General features: G+C 42.4%; 1 protein-coding gene across 1 annotated transcript in view; it reads right to left on the bottom strand.

The window, feature by feature from the left end:
- Fam133b (family with sequence similarity 133 member B) overlaps positions 1–18,195 on the bottom strand; it is an 18,272-nt gene extending 77 nt beyond the window's left edge. Inside the window, exons 1-10 of the mRNA XM_051151482.1 lie at positions 18,080–18,195; positions 9,481–9,578; positions 6,584–6,662; positions 5,263–5,337; positions 5,129–5,161; positions 4,634–4,696; positions 4,108–4,200; positions 2,799–2,849; positions 1,017–1,103; positions 1–91 (exon numbers count right to left, since the gene is read on the bottom strand). The exon at positions 1–91 is cut by the window's left edge and continues 77 nt beyond it. Of these exons, the coding sequence (XP_051007439.1) occupies positions 1–91; positions 1,017–1,103; positions 2,799–2,849; positions 4,108–4,200; positions 4,634–4,696; positions 5,129–5,161; positions 5,263–5,337; positions 6,584–6,662; positions 9,481–9,578; positions 18,080–18,103 (694 nt within the window). The 5' untranslated portion in view covers positions 18,104–18,195. The remainder of the gene's footprint in view (positions 92–1,016; positions 1,104–2,798; positions 2,850–4,107; positions 4,201–4,633; positions 4,697–5,128; positions 5,162–5,262; positions 5,338–6,583; positions 6,663–9,480; positions 9,579–18,079) is intronic.
- Positions 18,196–26,931: the final 8,736 nt, after the last annotated feature.

Below are 26,931 nucleotides of genomic sequence, written 5' to 3'. Positions count from 1 at the left end.
AACAGTGGGCCCGCTGTTGTCTATAAAAACATAGGATACTTGCAGTTGCTCTCTCTCGCTCTTCACCGCTTTTCTTCTTTTTTGCTTGTACCTATAAAGTTGGAATTTTTGTGAACAGAGGATAAACATGCAATTTATACTTAGAGCATTTTAATCTTATACCTAATACACCTTAAATGTTCAAGTTATCACATGTAGGAATTTGATTATAAAAACCACACTTTTTTTTACTCCTGTTATGTATCAATAAAGTTTCAAAAAAATGAAAAACAAAACAAAAACCTATAGATTAACATTTTAAATGTCTAAGAGCTTTGCCTTCAGCACCAAAACCAAACAAACAGTGTGAGTGTAGGAAGGAACCAAGAACTGTAGCATACAGCAGACCAGCACCTGACTCTTAGCTTCAGCTTAATCACTAGCAACACTGTACACGGCCAACACTGCAGGCACACACCTACTGCACTCCAGAGAGCCGTGAGGAGCAATCACTGTACAGTTTATGTTTCCTTTTGCTCAATGTGGTGCACTGAGGTTAAAATGAACATTAGATGTTAAGTACAAATACAAGATTATTTTGTTATGCTTTCCTTATTGGTACTGGATAAATGTTCAATATAACAATACTAAAAGATAAAAATTGCCTAGGTATTGCACACAGCTGTTAGATAACCACATGCTGAATATATGACACAAACACTAAGGGCTCAGCACGAAGAGAAAGATGCACGAAGACAAAGCACTCTCATGAGCCCTTGTCAGAGCCCAGACGCTAAGTTAAAACAACAGATAAACAGCACATGTGACCCTTATTTTTGCTTTAACCCATGACTGGATTTCAGTTTACTGCATCGTGTATAGCCTCTTCCACGTAACCAGAATGACACTAGAGTATTAAAACTATAACACTGAGAAGGCATACAAAGCCATGGTTAATTATCAAAATGACAGTCATATAATCATCTCCTGGAACAATGTAAGGCCACCCTGAAGGGCACATTCCCTTCTTCGCTCACCTCCTCATAGTCTGACTCTGACAAGGACCCAGATGACAGTGCTTTGTCTTCATGCACCTTTCTCTTCTTGCTGAGCCCTTTAGTGTCCTACAAAAAACAAATACAGGCATACTGATTTTAAGATACAATAATCTGCCAAATAAACCTCAAGTTTCATTTCAAAACTAAAAAAATTATGTACGTACGTCTCCACATGTAGGCACAAACACATGTACAGCATCAGCGGTAACTCTGTAAAGTCTGTTCTCTCCTGCACCTTGTGGGACTCAAGAGCCCACCTCAGGTTGTCAGGTCTGCATCACTGGCTTCTTTTGGCTGAGCAGTCACACAGCCCATCTCATGCAACTCCAGTTTATGGAGTACCCTGATGGTGTCTTCTGGCCAGCTTGGGTACCAGGCATGTACATGGTGTGTGTGTGTGTGCATGTGTTTGTATGTGTGTGTATAAAACACTTAAACACATAAAAACAAATACATCTTTAAAATTAAGAAAGAAATATGCATTGCAGCAGTTTGTATTGTTGAAATCTATAAATAATTGGAGGCTGGAGAGATGGCTTAGTAAGAGCACTTACTGCTCATGCAAAGGACCCAGGGTCAGTTGCTACCACCCATAACCACCTCTAAGCTCCAGCTCCAGAAGATCTTACATCTTCTGCTGGCCTCCAGACACACACCTGCATACACACGGTGCACACACCCGCATACACACGGTGCACACACCTGCATACACACGGTGCACACACCTGCATACACGATGCACACATCTGCATGCACACAGTGCACATAAAACTCATGCAGACAGATAAATACATCAATAAATAAATCTATACATCTTAAAAGTGAAAATAATCTAGATGCCCCATGGGACAGAGAAATAGATGGAATATTGTAAACAATGGAAATAAACTTAATTAAAATTAAAACCATCAAGGCAACGCTGAATAAAAAAAAAAGCAGGCTCCAGAACTTGACAGTATTTTGAAAAACACACTGTCTGTCATCGTAAATACATACATGCTTCTATGTGAAATGTAACACATACTCTGTCACCGTAAATACATACATGCTTCTATGTGAAGTGTAACACACGCTGTCACCATAAATACATACATGCTTCTATGTGAAATGTGGCTGAGAAGCAGGGCCACTGCCTCTGAAGAAGTAGTGACTTTAAAATAGTAAAACAAAGTCAGAAGCAAATGTAAACCATCTATTACTCTAGCCAGTACAAGGGTGCTGTTCAGGGTGTGTGTGTCTGTGTGTCCAGCATGAGATTCTGTACGTAATACTTTGAAGTAGTTCAAAATCCCAATACAGCTGTTTCAGTTTTTCACACTCTATTACTAAGTTTTAGTTTTATATATACTTTTTTGAAATATGAAAGCAACCATTACTTTACAGTCATTTTGAAAATCAGGAATACCGAATCAAGTGTCATCCTTTGGGCAACTACTGAAATACTCCTATGTATTTTTTACTTCTATCAGTTAATATAATCAATTATCATCAATAATAGATAATTATAGTGAAGGTCATGTGGCTACAGGCACAGCTGCTTAGGAAGATCCCAGGAATTAAGAGGCCAGCCAGGGCAACACAGTGAGCCCTGATCTCATAACTAAATAAATCCATATTTTAAAATTAATTGCATTAATATAAAATGCCATAAGAACAAAAGAAACCCTTTGATATTAAAAGTGGCACACATCACAGTTAATATCTTAAAGTCATTTAAGTGCTGTATGACTGACTACCTTACAGCAATACAGAAATAGTTACCTTTTCTTTTTCAGTCACATCCTTTGACTTCTTCTTCTTTTTTGAACCGTCCTAAACAAATACACATACACATACATATGTAAAATTTTTAAATGTAAAAGATATAGAATGTAGCCCTCACTCAAAATTGTTTGATTCATGACTAATAAAAATTTACTTCAAGAACAGCATATAAAAATGTCAATCTATTTTATGTAAATCTTCATGTAAGACAACAGGCCTTTCCCCTTATCTCACTGAATAAAACTGATATCCCCCTACAATAGTATCTACGTGGTCTACTTTAAAATAGGGCTTTATGCCACTGCCTTTGCCTGTGGTAGCCACATGCACCTGAGTTCTATAAGCCACGTGGTTTCCTGCCACCCACCAATCTGACTTGCCTACTGTCTTCATCAGGAATTTTGCTATCCTTTAGTTCTAGCTAACAACTACCTCATACGCTTGCTGAAAGGACTAAATACATTAACCACAAGGGCCTATAAAGGAGCCACCACCACACAGCAGGCATTCCATAAAGACACAGAAATAACCAACAGTCACTGAGTACTCTTTACATAAGAAATCTCCCCAGGGCGAGTAGAGCTCTCTTAGAACTCTGAGCAGGAGTGTTAGCTTACGGAAGTCCCAGTGTTCCATGGGTACAGACTACTTCTGATCCTAATCAGACTTTGGGGTTGGAACCGAGGAATCAGTCTTCTCTTTTTTAATACTGAAGACTGAAGCCAGAGTCTCTCTCATGAATGCCAAACAAGCTTTCTATAACGTCTCTCCAACAGGAATAAATACGTCTAACTAAGCAAGGTACCAGGACTTCATGCTGTCTACCACTCAGTACAGTCCTGGCTACTGGAATCAACATTTTTATAAAACATTTCACACTTTTTAAAAGAATGTTCAGCAAAATTTGAAAGTCAATTGTATTTGACATCTCTAGTTCTATTTCTAGTTAGTACAGAACAAACTTAGGCTTAAAAAAAAAAAAAAAAAAGGCATACTGGGCTATCTATTAAAAGGTAATCAGCTCAATTTACAACACAGATTTACAGAAAGAATTTTTTTTAAATAGAGGAAACAATATGATGGAGATTTGGAAACATAGAAACATGTATATAAAAGCACTTGGGAATTAAATATAAATGTAAATATAAATATTTAATATAAATATTAAATATACAATTCAACTAGTACAGAACCTCAAAGTACAAAAACCAAATGTGTTCCTTCTAACTGGAGTGAGCCTGGACAGAAGGAACAGACAGAAGACTGAATGCTTTTGCTCTCAGCAATGCAGTGCTGATGGTCTCACCTTGCTGTCTGAGTCAGAGTCCGACACTGAGCTCTCAGGAGACTTATGGCAACGGCTCTTCTTTTTCTTCCTCCTTTTCGTTTGTTTTTTATCCTACACAAAATATTTTAGAAGCATTTGCTTTCTGTTTCAGAATATAATTTATCCATTTAACTAATACCATAAATGTACTAATGAGCAGAACATAATGAAAGGACCCACTTATAAGCATATTTTCCTCAATTAATATTTATAATGTAAGTAACATACCACTTGCTATTTGAAGAGTCAAGTGCTCTGAACTCTATGTATGTAATTCTAAGCAATGAGTCAAAAGCATTTGATTAAAATTTTTCTATTATTTTAAATGAACAAAGCAAACTTAAATATATACATTTCATCATCTCATTTATTCATATATGGCAGTCTAAGCTTTTAAAAATTAAAATCAGAAAGTCAACACACATAGCAGCAATTTCACAACATGAGTCCTCTTGACATTCAAGTAGGTACCAATTATTTCATGAACCATCACAACAAATCTTACCTCATCTTCAGAATCTGAAGAACTGCTGGAAGAATCAGAGCTCGATGAAGAAGAAGATGAATACTTGACCAAGCACAAAACAATTAAAGCTTGTGAGATGCAGGAATTGGTTTCTTTTATTAAGTCTCTCAAGCACTTAGTGAAATCAATCTAGTGTCTAAGAAACAGATGCCATATTTGTAAGATTTAGAAACTAAAATCATCTCCCTCCTCAAAAGCTGAACAGAGTGACAACATATGCAGCAACAATCACTACTGTCCTCTGTAGTAGCAACAGAGGTGCCACTAGGGTATGAGGACGCTGACATTTCTTCCATATCACTGAGAGAATGAACGTCACTGCCCATCACAGACAAAGGACCTTTGGGCTGCTTGATGCATCTGCAGTTCAAGTCAGCTTTACATACAAGACAAAAAAAAAAATCAATCATTCTTACTTTTTTAAAAAATAAGCTCTTAATTGTAACATTTAAAAAATAGAAAACTTTTGCTCACCCTACCAGATTTCTTCTTTTCTTTTTTCTTTCTCTAAATAGAAATAACACAAGCCTGAATAAGTGGATGTGATTTTCAAATGAATTTATTAACACATCATTATGAAATCCAATGATAAACAAAAGTGTTGTTACCTGTCTTTTTTTGGATGAGCTCTCACTTCCACTTAATAATTTTTCTCTATGCTTTTCTAGTTCTTTCTTCCAATTCTGCAAAAAAGAGACCATTAGAAGCTACTAATCCCTTTCCAATTTTTTTTTTAAATTACCACTCACCTATCTCAGCTTCCTTTTAGTAAATAAAAACTTTACTTATTTTCACTATTACGTATGTCTTTGTAAGATGTGAGCTTGTGTGTATGTGTGTGTGTGTGCACGTGCATATAGCCCTGGCTATCCTGGAACTTGTGTTGTAGTCCAGGCTATCCTCAAACTCAGATATCCACCTGCTTCCATCTTCGCAGTACTGGGATTAAAGTTGTGTGCAACCACACCTGGGCTTAAAATAAAGTTAATAAAAAAAAAAAACTGACTACAGTGGGTAGGTATGAGGTGTATGCACACAGGTCAGAGGACACTCTGTGGAGTGGGTTCTCTCCTTCCATGTCTGCGTGTGTTCTGAGATGACACTCAGGTCCCCAGGCTTCTGAGGAAGTGCCTTTACTGAGTCCTTCTCTTATTTTTATAAGAAGGTGTTCACTTCCTCACAAACCTGCCTTCAAATTGCTGAGGCCTACTTTTTTGACAGAGCTGCAGCCATTTCTGTATTCAGCTTCCATTTTGTTTGTTTTTAACTTTTACCTTTGCTTCCTAGAAGTAGTTACTCATAGCTGACACTACCATTCTCTGCCAGAGGGGAAAGCTGACCTACACTAGATGACTCAACGGTGTCATAATTCATACTTCGTTACCTACACACTTGGCCAGCCCCCTGGCTGCACTTCTGTTATCTCCACACGTGGCTGCGCGTTGGATGTACTCTCAAAGACCCCAACCACCACCTCACTCACCTCACTCGTTAACAATCAATTTAAAGGAGGGCTGATAATACTTTGTCTAGTTAGCCAAAAATGCAACATTGCTTTGAATGGTCAGCCAGAATGTGTTACTGCCCCCCCACCCCCGTGTCTTTTGCATTTGGTTTCACTAAGTGCCCTGAAAACAGGTAGATGTCACAGTGAGGGCCCCGAGTCCTTGTTGTGGCCCTGATCGATCAACGTGGAAATGCATTCAAATAAACCATCAACGTCTCACTGAGATTGGGGCCTGAATGGTTTGTGGGGCACCTCTTGTACTACAACACCAATATTTAACAGTAACAGCCACAAAACACAGAATGCCCTTAATGACTGAAGTGCAATACTCAAATTCTTGGCTTATTAAAGTGAAACAATTAAAACAGATATCATTTATTAGAAAATATTAGTCTACTTCTAAAGAAATGCTATTTACAAACCTCATTCATTTTTTCTTCAAACTCAGCCAAAGCCTTGGAACCTTTCTTTTTCTTTTCTAGTTGCTCCTTTACCTCCTCCCTTTTAAAAAACAGAATGATAAATACAACTTCAAGCATTACAATTTGACGGGACGGTCACAAACAAAACATCGTTGTAAATAACATTTTAATATTCTAAGACTCCCTTTCACATTGATAGTTCAAATTTCTTTGTTCACAACCATATACATAAAGGCCACTAGGGATATTAATTACTCCTTATCTAAATCCAGATTGCTTAAGTATTAATTTGATTTAATCTCAAGACAACTCAGTAAGTAATAGGCACTTCACTTTACAGCCTACTCAAGTTCCTCAGGCCACAAGCTGTCAGTGCTAAGATGAGCCAAGGCAAGTCTATCTTACTCAACTGCGACATTCTGCTAGTAAGCCCCATAATAAAAACTCACATGCACGCAGAAGGCTTGACACAGGCTACCTTCTTAGAGCACTAGCCTAAGGGGGGCATCTTGCAGTTCAGCTTTGGAGAGGTCTTCCCATTCCCTGATTAAGAGCAGCTAATCTGCCTAAACTCTGCATGTGTGAAGATAAGAGTACAGTTTAGGCTGAATATCTGCTTTATTTCCAGAAATGTGGAATTTGAGAATGTAATAGCAGAGGATGACTAAGCAACAATAAAAATCCTGGGTACCAAACGCCTAATAAGCCTTCTGGGCTGGCAATGCCCTGCATGTACTGTCCTACTTCTTTGCTAGAGGAATCAAGTGTGCCTTGTGTGCCTCTGTTAGAAATACCCTTGAAAAGCCATGCCTGGCTCCTAGTGTTCCCCCTTTCAACAGTACCTGACATCCTTTTGTTGCCATTAATGTTACTACAAGCAAGATTACCCGCCAAGACTCCTGTGAGTATTCTTATGAATTACCTAATCTATGGGTTTTTAAAAAGGCTTCTGACTCATGGGGCAAAATGCTTGCTTGAGCATTTCCTTTTAAGTTCCATCCCCTTTTACCGTGTTAAAGCTAAAATAACATTTTATTTGGGGGAACTTTTTTGGCATGCTGCATTGGTTAAGAACAACACTATGGCTGGGCGGTGGTGGCGCACGCCATTAATCCCAGCACTCGGGAGGCAGAGGCAGGCAGATCACTGTGAGCTCGAGGCCAGCCTGGTCTACAAAGTGAGTCCAGGACAACCAAGGCTACACAGAGAAACCTTGTCTCAAACAATTAAAACAAAATAAAATTTAAAAAAATAAAATTCACTCCTTATCATGGACGTCCACATGTAGAAGAATGAAATTAGAACCTTATATATTACCCTGATCAAAAATCACCTCTAGATGGACCTCAATGTGAAACCAAAAGTTAAACTGCTAGAAGAAAACATAGGCAGGGTTACAACACACTGGAACAGAAAAGGATTTTCTAAACAGAACTCCATTTGCCCAGGAATTAAGGCCAACAATCAACAAATATGACCCCTGTATATCAGAGGAAACCACTGAATGAAGAGGAAGAGCACCGAGATTCTTTGCCAGTTGTATTTTTGATAGAGAATCAATATCCAGATATACAAAAAACAAAACAAAGAATTAAGGAAACAAACAACATAATTAAAAAAGGGAGTTGTGACAAACAGGTGACAATGCTACCTAAAGGAATCACAGATTATTTCTGAATGCCAGGCATGAAGGGTGTGTGTGTGTGTGTGTGTGTGTGTGCGCGCGTGCGCGCGCGCACACATGTAAGAACAAGACATCACACAGTCCAAAAGCAACACTGCCTCTGCCTTTGGTTGAAAGCAAGACCCTACTGCTGAAGACTGAGCATACTTTGGACATGGGACTTGGAGGAACTGAGCTGGAACTGACCTGGGAGCCTCCTTTCTGAGGACTGGCTCTCATGGTATCTGAAGATGCTATACAAGCTGTCAAGAGAGAAAAGCCAGTGGTAAAGGCCACGAACCACAATGATCAGAGGGCATATTCCCACTGGTCCAAGAGTGGCACCGTTAGCTTACAGGGGGCCACCAGCTATCTAATAGGACTTAAGGCCATGCAGGAGGGAATAGCCAATTACCTGTGGCTGGTAGACCCTGGAAGAGAACCTACCTCTGCCATTTTCCTAATCCAATAAAATTTCTAACTACATTCTAACTATGTACCCTTATATCCAGATACAGTAAGCTCTCACCCTCAATAAAGAAAGAGAAGCTTTCTCTATAAAGGATGGAAACTAGTGAAAAGACCCACAACTGGTCAGAACAGAGGGTAAATGACCATGGGTGCCTGCCCTCAACTGCTACATCTATAATGCAATCTATACCACTTAAGGCTCAGGGAAAATTATAGACAAGTGGCAGAAAGATTTTAAGAAAAAGAGGACCAGGATGCCTACTGAAAACTAGTGTCTTTTATCCATGTTGGGAACCTGTACCCATGAAACTGCAACAATAAGCTGCCTAAATAAGATCTGCATAACAACAACACCAGATGACAAGGCAGCTTGGATAGAGATGCTACAGGTATGCTGGGGGTGGGAACAGAAAATTAGTATGAGTCAGTTTTCTTCAGGGATGAACTTTCTGAAAGGTCATCCAATCCCAAGTGGCCAGCCTGAAACACACGTACATATGAGCACTACAAAATGAGGTCAAGTCAATAGGGTGCCTGTGTGTAACGATATTAAAGAATTCCTAAATTTGAGGAGTAAGTAGGAAGGGAAAACAGGGAGAGTTGGAGAGGAAGGCAGGAGGAATGCAAAAGATATAAATGCAATACACTTGTATAAAACTCTCAAAAAAAAAAAATCAGTAAAAATCACTTGTTATTTGACAATTGCTCATCAATCAATAAAGGCAGCAAGAATAAACTTATGAACAGGTAAACTAAGAAATACCAGGTAGGCCTTGGTCGATTCAGATAATCCTGGATTGTTGGCCCTGAAGACTGGACTGGACCCCTTGATCGAGCCATCGCTATTGGATTCATGTAGGCCTTGAGGAAAGAACAACAATTAATTCTATTAAAATAGCCACCTAAAAAGTCACTTACTTATATCTAGTGGCATTATTATAAATGAATACTATATCCAACGAAGCATGAGTAACTTAATGAATCAACTTCTTACAGAAAACCAGTGTAATCTACAAAGCTGTGCCTGTTTGTGAGATAACACTCGCTGCTGTCGCTTTACCAGAGATTTGACACAATAATGATGCCTCTCCCCCATTGAAGCCTATAGGGTAACTGTCCCGAAAACCCAATAACCTAGTGACAGTGATCACACTATGCTGACAAATTAAGACACTCACTTCCAGCTGGGTGATGGTGGTGCACATATAGTGAAGATGGTTGTGAGTCACCATGTGGGCGCTGGGAATCAAACTCAGGCCCTCTAGAACGGCAGCCCTGCTCTTAGCCACTAAGTCATGTCTTCAGCCTCCCAAGATAATTTAAAGTGTGCAAGAAAGGACACCTGTAATCCCTCAGGGCAGGCAAAGGCAGGTGGATCTCTATGAGTTCGAGGCCAGATCTGTCTACAAAGTGAGTCCAGGACAGACAAAGCAACACAGAGAAGCCCTGTCTCAGAAGAAAAAAAAATTTTTCTTTTTTTGCAGAAGGGGAAACCATATATTGAGTAAGAGAGAAATGCCCAGGATATATAAAAAGCCACTACCCGGTCTACAAAGTGAGTCCAGGACAGCCAAGGCTACACAGAGAAACCTTGTCTCGAAAAACCAAACCAAACCAAACCAAACCAAACAAACAAACAAAACAAAACAAAAAAGCCACTGCAACTCAACAAAACAACTAGTCATCTACTTTAAAACAAAGGAAAAAATGGATATTTCTCCAAAGATGCACTGTCAATGGCCAATAGACAAATCAATGTTCAGTATCACTAGGAAGGCTATTATTATCAAAGAACCAGAAAATCACAAAGACTGCTATAGATGGGAACAAAGTGGTACACTGTGCACTGTTGGTGGGAGTATAAACTGAAACGGCTGTTGTAGAAAATAATTTGGTTGTTCCTCAGAAAGTTACACATAGAATTACTACATGAACTTCCAATTCCACGTCTAGGTACTACATCTGCCCAAGTGAATGCAGAGACGCTAACGGAACACCAGTACTCACAGCAGCAGCACTCATGACAGTCAAGGGCAGAACAAACCTAATATCCCTATCCATGGGTAACTAGATAAACCAAACACCCCTCCACTCAATTTCTAAAAAACTGAATTCGAATACTGCTATCTGAACAGGTCTACTTGAGGTAAGACAAACACAGCAGCACGACTTCACAGCTGCACTTCTGGGAGGATCTGTAAGAAGCAAATCCTGAGACCAAGACACAAGAGACCTGAGCTTACCAGGCAGAGAAACCTGGGAGTGACTGTTTCATTATACACAGCTTACTTGGGATTATGGAAGTTCTGGAAATGGACTAATGGCTGTAGAGAACTGTGAATGTAGCTAATGGCACTGAACTAGACTTTAAAATGGCTAAGGTTGTTGGGCACTCTTTAATCCCAGCACTCAGGAAGAAGAGGAGGCAGGAGGATATCTATGAGTTCCAGGCCAGCCTGGTCTACAATACCAAGTTCCAGGCCAGCCAAAGCTGTACAGTGATACCTCATCTAAAAAAAAAAAAAAAAAAAAAAAAAAAGAAGGGTAAATCTTATGATATGTAAAACAACACACCAGTCTCCACTGTTTGTTTTCAGTTGTTGAGCAACTGAAATGCTTGAGGCAGTTGAATGAAATATCTGAGAGTATATGTTTATATAAAAATTAAATGTGCTCTGGGTATGGGGAGGTAACTCAGAATCTGATGCTGATTCGCCTGTTTCCACTTTCTAAGTGCAGAGATGCCAGGCACGGACCACATCTAATTTTACATGGTGCTGGGGCTCACACACAGGCCCTGTACATGGCAGGCAAGCACTCTATAACCTGAACTACATCCTACATTGTGTATGTATGCAATGTAATGTAACTATGCATGTAAGAGTCAATAAAAAAAAACAAAAACGATGCTCTGTATTTTATAGTTCCTACAGTAGGATAAACACACATTCCAGAGACCTTTTATTCCCCCTCAAAAACAATGAGACAAATAAAGCAAAAAGCTTGTTTAGTGATGGTTTCTGGCAAAGATGTTGACTTACTAAAATTTTCTATAGATGGGGGCTGGAAAGATGGCTCAAAGGTTAAGAGCACTGGCTGTTCTTCCAAAGATCCCAGCAACCAATTATCATGCGATCTGGTGCCTTCTACTGGCATGCAGGCAGAATACTGTATAAATAATAAAAAAATCGTTTTAAAAATTGTTTAGATAATATCTGTTTTGTTTTGAGACAGGTTCTCCCTAAGTAGTGGTACGCTGTCCTGGAACTCTCAACCACCATGCCTCAACTTTTGATTATAGCCATGCTCCACCATGCCTGGTAGGCTCAACCTCTTGATTTTCATATTCAGTTTCCCCAAGTTTAGTTCAAGTTGATAAATGTTTACAAAACTGTTCTACCTTTCTCCTTTCTATCTATGTGGTAAGAACTTAGGCTAAAGCCGGGCGTGGTGGCTCACGCCTTTAATCCCAGCACTACACTCGGGAGGCAGAGGCAGGCGGATCGCTGTGAGTTCGAGGCCAGCCTGGTCTACAAAGCGAGTCCATGATGGCCAAGGCTACACAGAGAAACCCTGTCTCAAAAAACAAAAAGAAAAAAGAACTTAGGCTAAAGGTAATTACCCTTAGGTTGATTTTAAGGCCTTTCTGTTACCACTTAACATCTACTGCAAAACTTATCAAAGTGTGTAAAAAGGCCAATATTTCCACCTAATGGAACAAATGTGATAGACTTACAGATTTCTCTGCAGAGTAAACAAAACCACCACTGACCAGTACATGCTGAGAATTACTTCCACTAAAATATACCTTAAAGTTCTAACATAAGCTTCTTGCAAGGAGGAAAGATTGTTAGAAGTTCCTAATATTGGGAATATTTAAAGAATCAAGGCAAGATACAGGTATCAAAACACAATACAAAATCCAGAGAGAGAGAGAGAGAGAGAGAGAGAGAGAGAGAGAGAGAGAGAGAGAGAGAGAGAGAGAGTGTGTGTGTGTGTGTGTGTGTGTGTGTGTGTGTGTGTGTATGGCACTATTTGTCTGTGCCATGTGTAAAAGTGTCCATGAAGGCAAGAGAAGGGCATCAGATTCTTGGAACCTGAGTTACAATTGTTTGTGAGTTACGGATTCTGGGAACCAAACCTGGTTTCTCTGCAAGAGCACTAAATACCTTTATTCATTTTAGTAGTACCTAATGGTAAGACATTTTAAGTTTAAAACTTGAAAAATTATTTCCAAAGAGTACAACTATAGAAATTGATCAGCACAACTAAATTACCACAACAGGGAAAAAAAACAAACCTAAAAAACTGTAAACATGCAGGACGTCATCAAATTAGGACTCATGAAATATACTGAAGCAAACCTCCTAAGTGAAATATGTAGTCACGGAAAAATTGTTCTTGTGATATGAAAAGATGTTCAAGGTTCTGAAGTAAAAAAGCAAAATCAGTTTCAAATAAATAAACACCATTTTAATAATACCAACAAAAAATATGAGCATATTGAGTGGTGGTGGAGTTCTAGGCCAACCAGGTCTACAGAGCAAGCCCAGGACAACTAAAGGTGCACAGAGAAACCCTATCTCGAAAAACAAACAAACGAAAAACCCAAACAAACAGCATGTGCACCAAAATGAGAGGCACTGCCCTCAACTATCTTATTTTTGTAAATTCTTACTTTTGTTACTTCTGATTATGTGAATATGTCTGTCTGAGGGTATGTGCACTCAATTGCAGAAGTCTGTAGAAGCCAGGAGACAGTCCGTGTTGGACTTCATGGAGCTAGAGTTAGACATGGTTGTGGACCATCTGATGTGGGGGCAGGGAACCAAATTCTGGTCCTCTGCAAGAACCGTATTTACTCTTAACTGCGGAGTCATCTCTCCAGCCCACCCCCTTCACTACTTAATATACTGAATTTAGCATCTGAATACATACAGCACCAGACCAACCCCTAACAAGCATTTGCTTCTCTTGTGGAGGACCTGAGTTCAGTTGTCAAAACCTCACAGCAAATCTCAACCGTCAGCAATGCCCATTCCAAGGAGTCCTATATTCTCTTTTGGCCTCTGGTGCCTACTGCTAATGGAAGAGGGTTTAAAATGTCCTGAAATTAGAGTTATGGACAGGTTGTGAGCTGCCATGTGGATGCTTGGAAGCAAACCCCCAGAAGAGCAGTCAGCACTCTTAACCACTAAGCCATCGCTCTCATCCAACTTGATCATTTTAAATATATTGTGACCTTGGCTGAGGAGATGGCTTAGTGTCGCAGATATTTGATCCCACTGTGAACCCCGAGATTGTGAACTGTAAAAACCTGTTTCTTATTTAGTGTGGTTCAGCCCTGACACACACCTTCAATCCAAGAACTTTCTGTTTATTGTAAACAGGTGATTATAGTGTGGCTCAGCCAGTCCTAGCATACAGCTTTAATACAAGAGCTCTCTGTACACAGGATTTAATAAAGTTAACCCTAGGTCAAGAGGCAGAGCAAGAAACCAGCTCTTGGATTAAAAAGTAGGAGGGACTTTGAGTTGAGGGGTATTTAAGACAGCTTGGAGAAGAAGAAGGGGCTTTTGGGCTTTGAGCTAGCAAGCCTTTGGCCTTGGGTGTTTGGGTTTTTTTTTGTTTTTGTTTTTGTTTTTTTGCCTTTTCCTCCTAGGCTGTCAGCTGAGCTAGTGATCTTTTTGGGCTTTTTCCTTTGAGGTGTCAGCTGATAGGAAGGTCAGCTGGGTGCTTTCTCTGCTTCTCTGAGCTGGCAGGTTTTCATCTGGCTCCTGAGTCTTTATTGGTAAAAGCGAATGATTGGGATTTTCATTTAAAAAACAAACAAACAAACAAAACAAAACAAAACATTTTGGCGCCCTCAAAGCTCAGTGAGTAAAGGCCTGAAGGCCCGAGTTCGTTCTCTGGGAGCCACAGGGTGGACAGAGAATATTGTCTCTGGAAAGTTGTCTCCTAGCACACCCACACATATGAAAAATTAAAATGAATAAAAGTTACAAAAACAAAGACTTTGACTTTGTCAGTCACACATTCATAATATGTTACTATAACTGTTTGTGGCTATAAACTGCTACATGAATTCAAGTAAAACAAAATGATTTGTTATTGTAATTCAGAATAGCAAGCTGAGCTCAAGGGAACACACGTGTGGGCAGGTACCAAAAGAATACGTAGCACTACTGCTAAAGGCATGAGCAGACTCTAATTTGTTGATCTTTGTTTGTTTGTTTTTGTTTTTTGAGACAGGGTTTCTCTGAGTAGCCTTGGCTGTCCTGGACTCAGTTGTAGACCAGGCTGGCCTCGAACTCAGTGATCCACCTGCCTCTGCCTCCCTGGGATTAAAGGCTTGCCCCACCATGCCTGGCTGATCTACCCCCCCCCCCCTTTTTTTAAGATTTATTTATTTATTAAGTACACAGTATTCTGCCTGAATGTGAGCCAGCAGGCCAGAAGAGGGCACCAGATCTCATTATAGATGGTTGTGAGCCACCATGTGGTTGCTGGGAATTGAACTCAGGACCTTTGGAAGAGCAGTCAGTGCACTTAACCTCTGAGCCATCTCTCCAGCTCAATCTACCTATTTTTTATCTAGAGGATATATCTATTTTAGAGGGCACAGATTATCAAAAAGAATATGAAACAAGCATCCAGAAAACAGGTACAAAGGCACCATGAGCTTAATAGCCCTTTATCGATTCCAAGACCCCTTAGTTAAAAAAAAAAAAAAAAAAAAAACTCAAGGAAAAAAACCAAAACAAAACTCATTATCTGCAACTCTGGGTAACCATGTGTCAAACAATGTAGGGTTGTAAAAGTACTCTGGTCTTGCCAGAATTGGTAACAGGAGGCTATGGATGGGTGAGCATGCAGGCAGGACACTTTCACACATGCACAGGAACTCTCTTCCTTCTATTCAACCTTTCTGTGAACCCTACGTTTTTCTAAAGAGGGATCATAGGTCAAAGTGCATACTTCTAAAGGATTCAAGTTGGATTCTCAGTACCTTCAAAGGCTGTAAGCACAGCTTCCAAAACAAACAAACAACAAACACCCTCCACAACAAAACAAAATAAAAAGCATTGTTCAGGAGGGTGAGATGGCTCAACTCATAAAAACACTTGTCTAGCTAAGCCTGATGACCTGAGTTTGATCCTGGTCTACAATGACGGAGGAAGAAAAATCCTGGAAAGTTGTCTGCTGGCCTTCACAAGTTTCTGTGGCATGTACACACACAAACTTACAAAATAAATTATGAATAAGACCCAAACCAAAACAACTGTTCAATCACTGACCTAAAGTTAGTTTTGCTGTTGTTGTTGCTAACGTTTTAAATTCTATATCTGTGTGTCCGTGTCCCTGTGTGCATGTGGGTTCTCACGGACATCAGAAGAGGGCACTGGATTCTCTAGGGCTGGAGTTATAGAGGGCTATGGATGGAACTTAAGTCCTCTGCGAGAGCACCAGTACCTGGCCTGGTCTACAAAGTCCTAGGTCAGCCAGGGACACACACAGAGACCCTGTACCAAACACACACACACACACACACACACACACACACACACACACACACACAAACGTTAAGAAGGAAGCTAGGAAGAAAGGGAGGGATGGAGGGAGGGCAGGCGGGCAGCATCATGTGCTCTTACCCTGGAGCTATCACTCAAGTCCCCTAAAAGTCTGATTGTGGCAGATTGAAGTGACAGGATTGACTAACGCAGAGGCTCTCAAGGTAATAACAATGCATTATAACGGTTGATACATATCATTATAATTAGTTCAAGGACTTGCCATGCATAGATCATAGCATCGTGTGATTCCCGAAACATAAACAGCAACATAAACCACAAGTTCATATGTACCTACGGTGGGGCTGCTGTATATGTGTGGGACCATGAAATGTATAGGGTATCTGTGGATTAAAAGTGCTGTTAAAAAACTGAGCCTTTGGGGCTGGAAAGACGGCTCAGTGGTTAAGAGCACCGCCTGCTCTTCCAAAGGTCCTGAGTTCAATTCCCAGCAACCACATGGTGGTTCACAACCATCTGTAATGTGATCCGATGCCCTCTTCTGGCCTACAGGTATACATGCAGGCAGAACACTGTATACATAATAAATAAGTAAATAAGTAAATAAATAAAAAACTGAGCCTTTAGGAGGAAAAAAAACAATCCAGGTCCATGAGGTATTGAACCAAGTATCAAATGATACAAGTTCTGGTCACAGTCCTGCCCTGTCCTCTAGGCATTAGCGACTCCATCAGATCTCCTACACCGCCCACCTTTTACTTTCTGGTTTTATAATCTTTGAATTACAAACAAAATACTACCAGAACATTCTGTGCTACAAGAACAAAAGCAGTACAGAACTGTCAAAACGCTTCAGTAAACTAAGCTAATCTCATGTTTTGCATATGCCTTAGGGGTGTATAAATGAAAAATTTCCAACAAAGAGGAACAGTGTGATGTCTGCAAGAAACTACGATGTCTGTAAGTAATCCTACAACCGTTAAGACCACTGTAGCACCACTGATTAAAACCAAAACAAAAAATCCTGAAAAAGTTCCAGGAAAAGGAGTGAGCTGATTTCTTAAGCCTGAGAGGGCACTAAAAGGGCCCAAGCGCTCCAATACGTCGAACTCAGGATGCCCACGCACACGACCATTTCAACTCTAGTCTATGGTCCAGACAACGCACGGCCTGGCTTGAAGCCAGGATGAAGGGACATTCCTGAACCCCGTGAACAAGGGTCACGACCACCGAGCTTTCATTACGGTACCACAAGGAACTACAATGGACGTTTTAAAGACCGGATTGGTGAGGGGCGGGGGGGGGGGGGGACGGACGGAAAGGGGAGAAGGGGAGGGGGATGGGGATTGAGGGGGTGTGAACGACGCTATCATTTCCCGGGCAGCTCTTTGGTACCCATGCACGTTCGCTTGGGCAGTTGCCTTTGTGGTCAAGCCGTGAATGAGGAGCCCCACATTTCGCACAGATAGAAACTTGGATTCAGAGAAGTCACTAACTTCGCAGTCTAAAAGCACCCCAAAGCCCTCATCCCTGCACCCCCGTCCCCGCGGGGGGGGGGGGGGGCTGCGCGGCGTCTGGGCCTCGACCTCCCCGTACAGGCGGCGCCAACTCCGGCCGAGCACTCGCGGCTGCGGGGGGTCCCGGGGGAGCCCCGCCGATCAAGGGCGAGCAAGGCGCACGCGCACCGCACGGCGCGGGGTCCCGGGGTCCGCAGGTGCGACGCAGCCGCCGGTCCCGCCGCGAAGGAAGACGGCTTCACGCCGCTCGCTCCCTCGCTCGCCTGCCGCCCGGCCCCGCCTCATCCCTCGGGTTCCCCCGCCACGCACTCACCACGCGATTGTCTCGTTTCCCCATGGTGGCCGGCGCGGGAAGGGAGAGCAGGCCGGAGGAGAAGCCGAAGCGGGCCCGCCGCAAGTCCTCCTACCGCCTTTACGCCCCGCCCAGAGAGCGGCGCCCCGCCAATCCGGGGACTGCACACGCCACAGCGCCCCCAGGCGGTGCGGAGGACAGACGGCGCTGTTCCCAGGAGCTGCAGCCGGGTTCTTGTGACCCAACCATTCTTGGGCAGGAGGACACACTCTGTACCCTGTCTCGCCAAGGCAGCTCACTCCATTTGGCCTTGGCTTTCTTATGCGCCGAAATACTCATTCTGGGGGAAAGCAAGATTACTACAACACTGACTGTGCCTGCGCTGGTACTCGTGTTGAATGGTACACGTGTTGAAAATAATGCGAGGACCAACACAAACTGGTTGTACAGAATTCACCTGGTAGGGGGGAAAGTGCAGTTAGAGACTTGCTTAAGGAACATGTACTCTATGCTTCGTTCGCTCATCGCCTGTGTATTCGTTTCTTTTGGTTTTTGAGACTGGCTTTCTCTCTGTAATCTTGGCTGTCCTGGAACTCGCTCTAAAGACAGAGATTCATCGGCCTCTGCTCCCGAGGAGTGCTGGGTTGAAGTCATGCACACGGCTGCAGGATTTCTATTTTGTTTTGTTTTGTTTGTTTGTGGGGGAGGGATTCGAGACAGAGTTTCTCTGTGTAACCTTGGCTGTCCTGGACTCACTTTGTAGACCAAGCTGGCCACGAACTCACAGCGATCCATCTGCTTCTGCCTCTGCCTCTGCCTCTGCCTCTGCCTCTGCCTCTGCCTCTGCCTCTGCCTCTGCCTCTGCCTAAGTGCTAGGATTATAGGCCTACGCCATAATCACCTACTTTGCGTCTTTATTAACACTGGCTGCTCTTGCAGAGGACTTTATTTGTTTCAAAGCATCCACATGGCAGTTCACAACCATCTGTAACTCCAGTTCCTGGGTATCCAATGACCTCTTCTGACCTTTGTGGGCACCAGGAACACACAGTGCACATACATATGTGCAGGCCAACATGTAAAACAAACCTAACAAAAATTTGTCATAAATCTTTAAAAAGAAAATGAGGCTGGGACATAGTTAACATACAATCCCTACCTTTTGTTTGTTTGTTTTCCTTTCTTTGTGTGTGTATGTGAGTTGTTTGTTTCGAGACAGGGCTTCTCTGTGTAGCCTTAACTGTCCTGGACTCACTTTGTAGACCAGGCTAGCCTCAAACTCACAGAGGTCAGCCTGCCTCTGCCTCACAGAGTGTCGAGACTACAGCTGTGGGCCACCGTGTTGGGCCACAATCCCTACCTTTAAGGGGTGCGTTTATAAGCTCGTTGGGGGAGATAAGTACACACAGGTTACACTTACTGTTTCAGTGCTCTGGTATTATCTATACTGTACCAAAACGTCAGGAGAAATGGTCTAGACTCTACAAACTGACACACTATACTCAGTGAGCATTCACAGGCTCGGGGAAGGTGGCTTATAGACTCGTATCAACACAAGAGCATAAGGACGTAATTTAAAAGCGATCATTCCTTTCTGCTTATGGAAAGTGGCAATATAGAACTTCCATTACATTGAAGAAAATCCTTTAGCCTTTTCCTAGGCCTTATGCATACAACCGTAGCATGTGGGAGGCTAGGGCCAGATGGGTAGAAGTCACGAGTTCAAGACTGTTTTGAGCAACAAACTAAGTTGAGTCTGGCCTGGGCAACTTAGTGAGACATTGTCTGTTGGTATGAATATCAGTGGCAGTGGTGGATCCTTTACCTAGCATGCACGAAGCCCTATATTCCATCCAGTACCTCAAAGAAAATCACCTTTTCCTCTCTTAACAGAGATCCCCTCCTTTCTCATGCTTTCTTGCTGCAGTAGATGTCTCAATTCCACATTCTTTCTTAAACTGTTCCTGTGGTAGTTTGAATGTAATTGGCCAACATAGGCCTACAGGGAGTTGGTATGGCCTATTAGGAGGTGTGGCCTTGGAGTAGGTGTCATCTTGTTGGAGGAAGTGTGTGGGAGTGGGCTTTGAAGTCTCCGATGCTCAAGCTATATCCAGCCACACAGTTCTTCTTCAGCTGCCTTCAAATTAGGATGTAGAGCTCTGAGCTGTCTCTGTCCAGCACCACACCTTCCTAGACACCGCCATGCTTCCCACCATGATGACAGTGGACTAAACCTCTGAAACTGTAAGGCAGCATCAGCTAAATGTTGTCCTTTATAAGAGTGCCTTGGTCATGGTGTCTCTTCACAGCGATGAACACCCTAACTAAGAACAGGCGGTTCTTCTCACACCATTCAGCACTGATGGTTTTGGGGGAATCAGTTTTACTGCCCACTGTGGATCTGGCCTGAAGTTTTTTGTTTTTGTTTTTTTCTGTTTCTCCTCACTTATCCTTTACTCCCAACTTAATCTGAAGAGCGGCCATCTTCTCTTTGTGCCCAATGGAAGAGTCTGTGAGCAATAGCCTACTCTGTCTTTGTGATGCTCTGGCACTCAGCAGCCAGGATTTCCAGCAGCCCAACTGGAAAGGCCTGAGAGGATGGGGAGTTTCCTCTTTAGCTCCTTCTTGCTTTTGCGTTCCTCATCTTTGCCTTGCTTCACAGAGTATAGAGATTTAAAAACATATAATGTTATGTAACTCAACAGGAAGATCTGTGTTTCCTTGGTCTATCTTTAGCTGACAATTGACCTAACCCTAGAGCAGGCATCTCATTGGAGAACACACAAAGCAGAAAAGCTATCCAGAACCCAGTGGAGATCATAAAGAAGCTATTGGGGCGGCTGGTGAGAGAAGACGTCATAAAACCTACATCAATCCATGCCTTCCCAAAATAAAACTCCCAGTGACTCTGTAGGAAGACCAAAGAGATGCCTTATATATCGCCCACATATACGATCTGTTAAGAAACACACTTCACTTCTAGCACTGAGTTACATGCTGTCCCAAACACTTAAGGCATAGCCAAGAAATTGCATTTCATCTTTCTGGTGAGAAAAATAGAGGACAGGCAAAGCCAAGCCATGCGCTTCTCGTCTCACAGGGATAAACCAGAGATTCTGAGCGTTTGAACACAAGTGGGTCACAGATGAAAATACATGCTTCCCCTTCCAGTGTCATGCTATCATTGGAGGGGATAAGAGAGGTTCGGAAAGTTGCATTTCAGGTAGACTGTGACCCTGGGAAGACTTCCCACTGAAGAGCTGAGAAGAAAGAGAGAATTGCTTGGGTTAGAGGAGACAGACTAGGCAACTGCAGCAGCATCGGCACTTGCACAGGGTGGAAAGGCTGGGAAGGCACACGGGGCTGGAGGCAAAAGACCTTGACTGCGAAGGAGGAAAGTTTTATTTTATTGTACGGACAGAGTTTTATATTTTGGTTGTGAGCCTAGCCTTTAATGACTGGGCCACTCTCCAGCCCTAGAAGAGTTTTAAATAGGAGTAGATTAATAACTTCAAAAGAGCAAAGCTGTAAATCATAGTCATTAGTATTTTAATAGCTTTCTTGGGTTGAGGCTTTCCGAGTGAATAGCATTCACTGATTATAACTGGGGTCATCTTCTTTTTGGCTTTAATTTTTGTTTTTTGTTTTTGTTTTTGGGGACAGGGTTTCTCTGTGTAGACTTGACTGTCTTGAACTCTCTTTGTAGACCAGGCTGGCCTTGAACTCACAGAGATCCGCCTGCCTCTGCCTCCCAAGTGCTGAGATTAAATAAAGGTGTGCGCCACCACACCTGGCCTAACTTGGGTTGTCTTCTAAATGAACCAATATACTAATTGACTTTCCTGCACTCCTGCATTATTTTTGTGAGTGCTTGAGGATTTGAATGGAAAGTGATGTAGACACTTAATCCATCACCTCAAATGTCTGTTGTTTGGGTGTACATATCCCTAGACTAGACACGTAAGGATGACACTTTATGTTTCATGACAACAGCCACTGGAATGATATTAATCTAGGCAGCACTTCTGGTGGGAGAATTCAAGTTTGATATTCGTGACAAATGAAATGGTTAACGTTTAGTACTCTCCTGCAGTGACAAACCATGCAGGACTTTTTAAAGTGAGGTAGAACTCTCTGTATTGATCTGGGGGAAATGGTCCTAATATTTATTGGCAGAAAAGGAACTACAAAACAATATAGACCATGACAGCATGTAGTAAATAAAACAATGTGTTGATGCTCAGTGGGTAAAGTGTGTGCTGTGTGAGGACTGGAGTTTAGATTCTCAGCACACACCCAAATGTTGGGTGGGTGTAGTGGTCCACCAGCAAGCCACTGTTCTGGAGGTGGAGAAAAGTTCTCCAGTGCAAGTTGGTTGGCTACACTAGCTGAGTTGGTGAACTTTAGGTTTGAGTGAGAGACTCTGCCTCACAGGTACCTACCCATAATGTGCACCCACATATATGTGAATGCACACATGAACCCCCCCACACCAATAAAAATAAAATACATTAGTTCATGCACTGTCTAGTTTTATGCCAACTTGACCCAAGGTATAGTCATCAGAGTAGAGGGAGCCTCAGTTGAAAAAACAATGCCTGTTTTCGGCAAGCCTGTAGAGCATTTTCTTAACTAGTGATGGAATGGGAGGGCTCAGCAAATTATGAGTGGGGTCACCCCTGGGCTGATGGTCTTAGGTTCTATAAGAAAGCTGACTGAGCAAGCCATGGGGAGCAAAGCAGTAAGTATTCCTTCTCTGTGACCTGAGCATCTGCTGCTGCCTCTGTGTCCCAGTCCTGCAAGAGTTCCTATCTTGGTTTCCTTTGATGGTCAACTATAGAGTAGCAGTAGAAGCCAAATTAACCCTTTCTTTTCCAATTTGCTGTTGGTCATGGTGTTTCATCATAGCAATAGAAACTCTAAGGCAAATTTGTTGTTTAAAAAAAAAAATGAAAATCCCAAATCCCGGGAGCCAGATGCTAGCAGTGAAAACCTGCCAGCTCAGAGAAGCAGAGAAAGCACCCAGCTGACCTTCCTACTCAGCTGACACCTCAGAGAAAAAAGCCCAAAAAGATCACTAGCTCAGCTGACAGCCTAGGAGGAAAAGGCAAAAACAAACCAAAACAAAACCCAAGGCCAAAGGCTTGCTAGCTCAAAGCCCAAAAGCCCCTTCTTCTTCTTCTCCAAGCTGTCTTAAATACCCCTCAACTCAAAGTCCCTCCTACTCTTTAATCCAAGAGCTGGTTTCTTGCTCTGCCTCTTGACCTAGGGTTAACTTTATTAAATCCTGTGTACAGAGAGCTCTTGTATTAAAGCTGTATGCTAGGACTGGCTGAGCCACACCATAATCACCTGTTTACAATAAACAGAAAAGTTCTTGGATTGAAGGTGTGTGTCAGGGCTGAACCACACCAAACAAGAAACAGGTTTTTACAGTTCACAATCTTGGGGTTCACAATGGGATCAAATATTTTGCAACACAAATTGGTACCAGGAGTGGGTTATTGCTGTGAGAGACCTGAGCATATGTTTTGGGGGAGGTTTGTGGAAGGCCTTTGGAACTTGGAACTAGAAAAGCCATTGAGGGTTGAGACCTCAGTGATCTGTTCTGTAGGAGATTGGGCGTGAGGGGTAAGGATGTTGAGGGCAGTACAGATGATGGAGACCTAGCTTGAAACGTTTTAGAGGGGGAGTTTAAAGACTCTTTCAGGGACATTTGTTATTTTGAACTAAGATTCTGTGGTTCTGGGTTATCTTGTGATTAGCTGGACACCAGAACTGCTAAAATGAAACCTTTGCTTTGCTAGAACACTCGATACTGGGCAGCTGGAGGTGATCACCTAGTGATGAGTACCAACATTGTTGGGGTGAAATCTGGAAAGTGTTTCCTATGAGTCAGCTCGCACAAGCTGTGTTCCAGACATGGCCTATGCCGTACCTTGTGTTGGCAGCTGAACTTGGCTGTATAAGAGTCACCCCGGTGGTGTTAGTTTTGAAGAAGGGGTCAGAGAGAGCAGCTGAGGCTTTGGCACTGTGTGGCAAGGTTGGAGTCTCTGAAGAGATGCCAGGAAAGGACACTGGGGAACGTTCAGCTCGGTTTCAGCGGAAGATCCCAGCAGTTTGGAGATGCCCGTGCCATGGGATGCCCACCACAAATAGCAGCAGCAGTGGAGTGGAGCCAGCAGGAGCCCAGAAGACAAGCTGTGTGTGCTGGAGAGGACAGAGCCAGAGAAGTGATCCAAGCCCCCTGGAAGAGTCCAGAAGATCATGAGGAGGTCCCAGACACTGGATACTGAGTTATTTACAGCTGGAGTTTGGTTTTGCTTTGATTTGATTGTGACTGTGCCTATGTTCTTCCCTCTTGAAGGAAGGAGGTATTTAATTTATTATTGATTTCATAGGAGCCCACAGCTGAGAGATTAGATTTTTAAAGATATTTTTAGGTTTTAAAAGAGAATTTGGATTTTTAAATAGACTGAATTTTAAAGTGTTTGAATTTATAAAGATAGTGGGACTTTTAAGACTTGGAACATTTTGTATTGTGATGTTTGTATTAATGTGTGCTCTTGGGGAGGAGCAAGAAAAAAAATTGGTTGTGGCTTAACCGAGATGTGTCTGTGTGTTAAGTTGCCAAGAAGTCAGTTGTACTGGCTAGCTTAATGTCAATTTGATGCAAGGTATACTCATCAGAAAGGAAGGAGCCTCAAATGAGAAAATGACATTGTAAGGTCGGCCTGTAGAGCATTTCCTTAATTAGTGATTGACTGGGGGGAGGTCCAGCCCATTGTGGGTGGTGCTGATGCTGGGCTTGTGGTCTTCAAGCCAGGAGGCAGAGCAAGACATTAAGCAGCACTCCTCCAGGGCCATTTGCATCAGCTTCTGGTCCCAGGTTCCTTCCCTGTGTGAGTTTCTGTCCTGACTTCCTTTGATACTAAATTATGTTGTGGAAGCTTAAGCCAGATTAACCCTTTCTTCTCCAACTTGTTTTTGTTATGGTGTTTCATCATAGCAGTAGAAATCTTAGCTAAGACATTTCAGACCTGTACGGTCACATTGTTCAGTGGTGTGTGTGTGTTGTGTGTTGTGTGTGTGAGATATGTGTGTGTGGTGTGTGTGTGTGTGTGATATGTGTGATGTGTATGTGGTGTGTGTGTGGTGTGTATGTGGTGTGTATGTGGTGTGTATGTGGTGTGTGTGTGGTGTGTGGTGTGGTGTGTGTGTGTGTGTGTGTGTGGTGTGTGCACACATGCACATGTGTGGGTTGTGAATGTGAAGGTTAAACCTCAGGAGCCATCAACCTCACTTTGTGAGACTGTATCTCTCATTGGCCTACAGCTCAAGAGTAAGTCCAGACTGACTGGCCTACGATCCCCGGACTGTGCCTGGCCCTGGGCTTACAGACACTCCTCACCACTGTACCCAGCTTTTCCAAGGGGGCTCAGTGGATGAACTCTAATCCTCATTCAACAGTTTACCAACTGAGCTGTCTCCCTAGTGCTCTGGAAATTTTCTGAAAATTCTCCACAAACTTTCATTGGTGGGTACTTCATAACAATATTAGTGAACCAAGAAGGTAGACGGAGACATTGTTACCTCCTACAGCTTCTGTTCTTCCACTGAGTCTCCTTGGGGATCTGCACTCGCCACGCAACTTCTGGATGCAATTTGGCCTCTGTGGAGTTCAAACAGTGACTGGTTAGCATGATCATCTGTGCTCTTGGCAGTCATATTTCTCACTGTAAAATGTCTATAAAAGATCCATGCTTCAAGAACCTGTGCTTACCAGGCAGTGGTGGCTTGTGAGTTCGAGGCCAGCCTGGTCTACAACGTGAGTCCAGGACAGCCAAGGCTACACAGAGAAACCGTGTCTCGAAAAACAAAAACAAAAACAAACCAAAGGGGGTGGGAGGAAGACCATGTGCCATTGAAAACCAAGTTGTCATTCATTTTACTTAGTTTGTCTGTTGTAAGCCCCAGATTGAATTCTTTTAATGTGTAAAGGTAGCAGAAGTTACCAAGAAAGAGAGTCAGAAAGGAAAATGTCCCATATCCATTAGAGTGTCAGCTGAACCAAAGGGTTAGAGCTTTGCTATAATTTTCCTCTTGTCCCATCTTTGTTGATGTGCCTCGCGAGCTATGAAAGCCACTGGCCTTTAAATTTATTAAGACTCAGTTTTATTGTGGTAATTGGCATATAATATTTTCCAGCTTGTAATGCAGTTTGAACTTTGAAAACTATAGTCTTGTATCCATGGCCACAATCAAGAGATGGAAGATTTCCATCTCTGTAAATGTTCCCCTGTGCTTGTGCACAGTTAACTGCATTTCCTGTTTCCCAGTCTGTGGAAACCAGTGGTCTGTTTTCTGTTGCTCTAGTTCTGCTTTTACTAGAACTTCATATAAATGAGTATGTGTCTGTGCTTAATGCATTTATGTGCATGTATCTGTGTGCATGTGTGATGAAGCCAGTTGACATAGGATGGTTTCCTATATTCCTCTCTGCCTTATTTGTTTGAGACAGGATTTCCTACTGATCGTGGAACTCACACGACTGGCTGGCCAGTGGGCTCTGAGCATCTTCTTGTGGCTGCTTTCCAGCACTGGAGTTATAAGCATGTCTGACTTTTAAGTTGATGTTGGGGATAAGCATCAAGTCTTCCTGCTTTCCCAGCACACCATCTCTCCAAACTCTGGCTGGATTACACAGACAATATATTAATAGTTCTTCCTTTTAAAAAATGTATGTTAAGTATGAAATATGTGCCACACAACATATGTGATATAAGATTTATTGGAGAAACATGAGAAAAGAAGAAATGGGGAACACCCTAGGGAGAGAGAGAGAGAGAGAGAGAGAGAGAGAGAGAGAGAGA

This window comes from Acomys russatus, chromosome 10, assembly GCF_903995435.1.
Source record: "Acomys russatus chromosome 10, mAcoRus1.1, whole genome shotgun sequence".
Taxonomy (NCBI): Eukaryota; Metazoa; Chordata; class Mammalia; order Rodentia; family Muridae; genus Acomys; species Acomys russatus.
The sequence above is the reverse complement of the archived record's forward strand: the minus strand, read 5'-3'. Positions and strand labels throughout refer to the sequence as shown.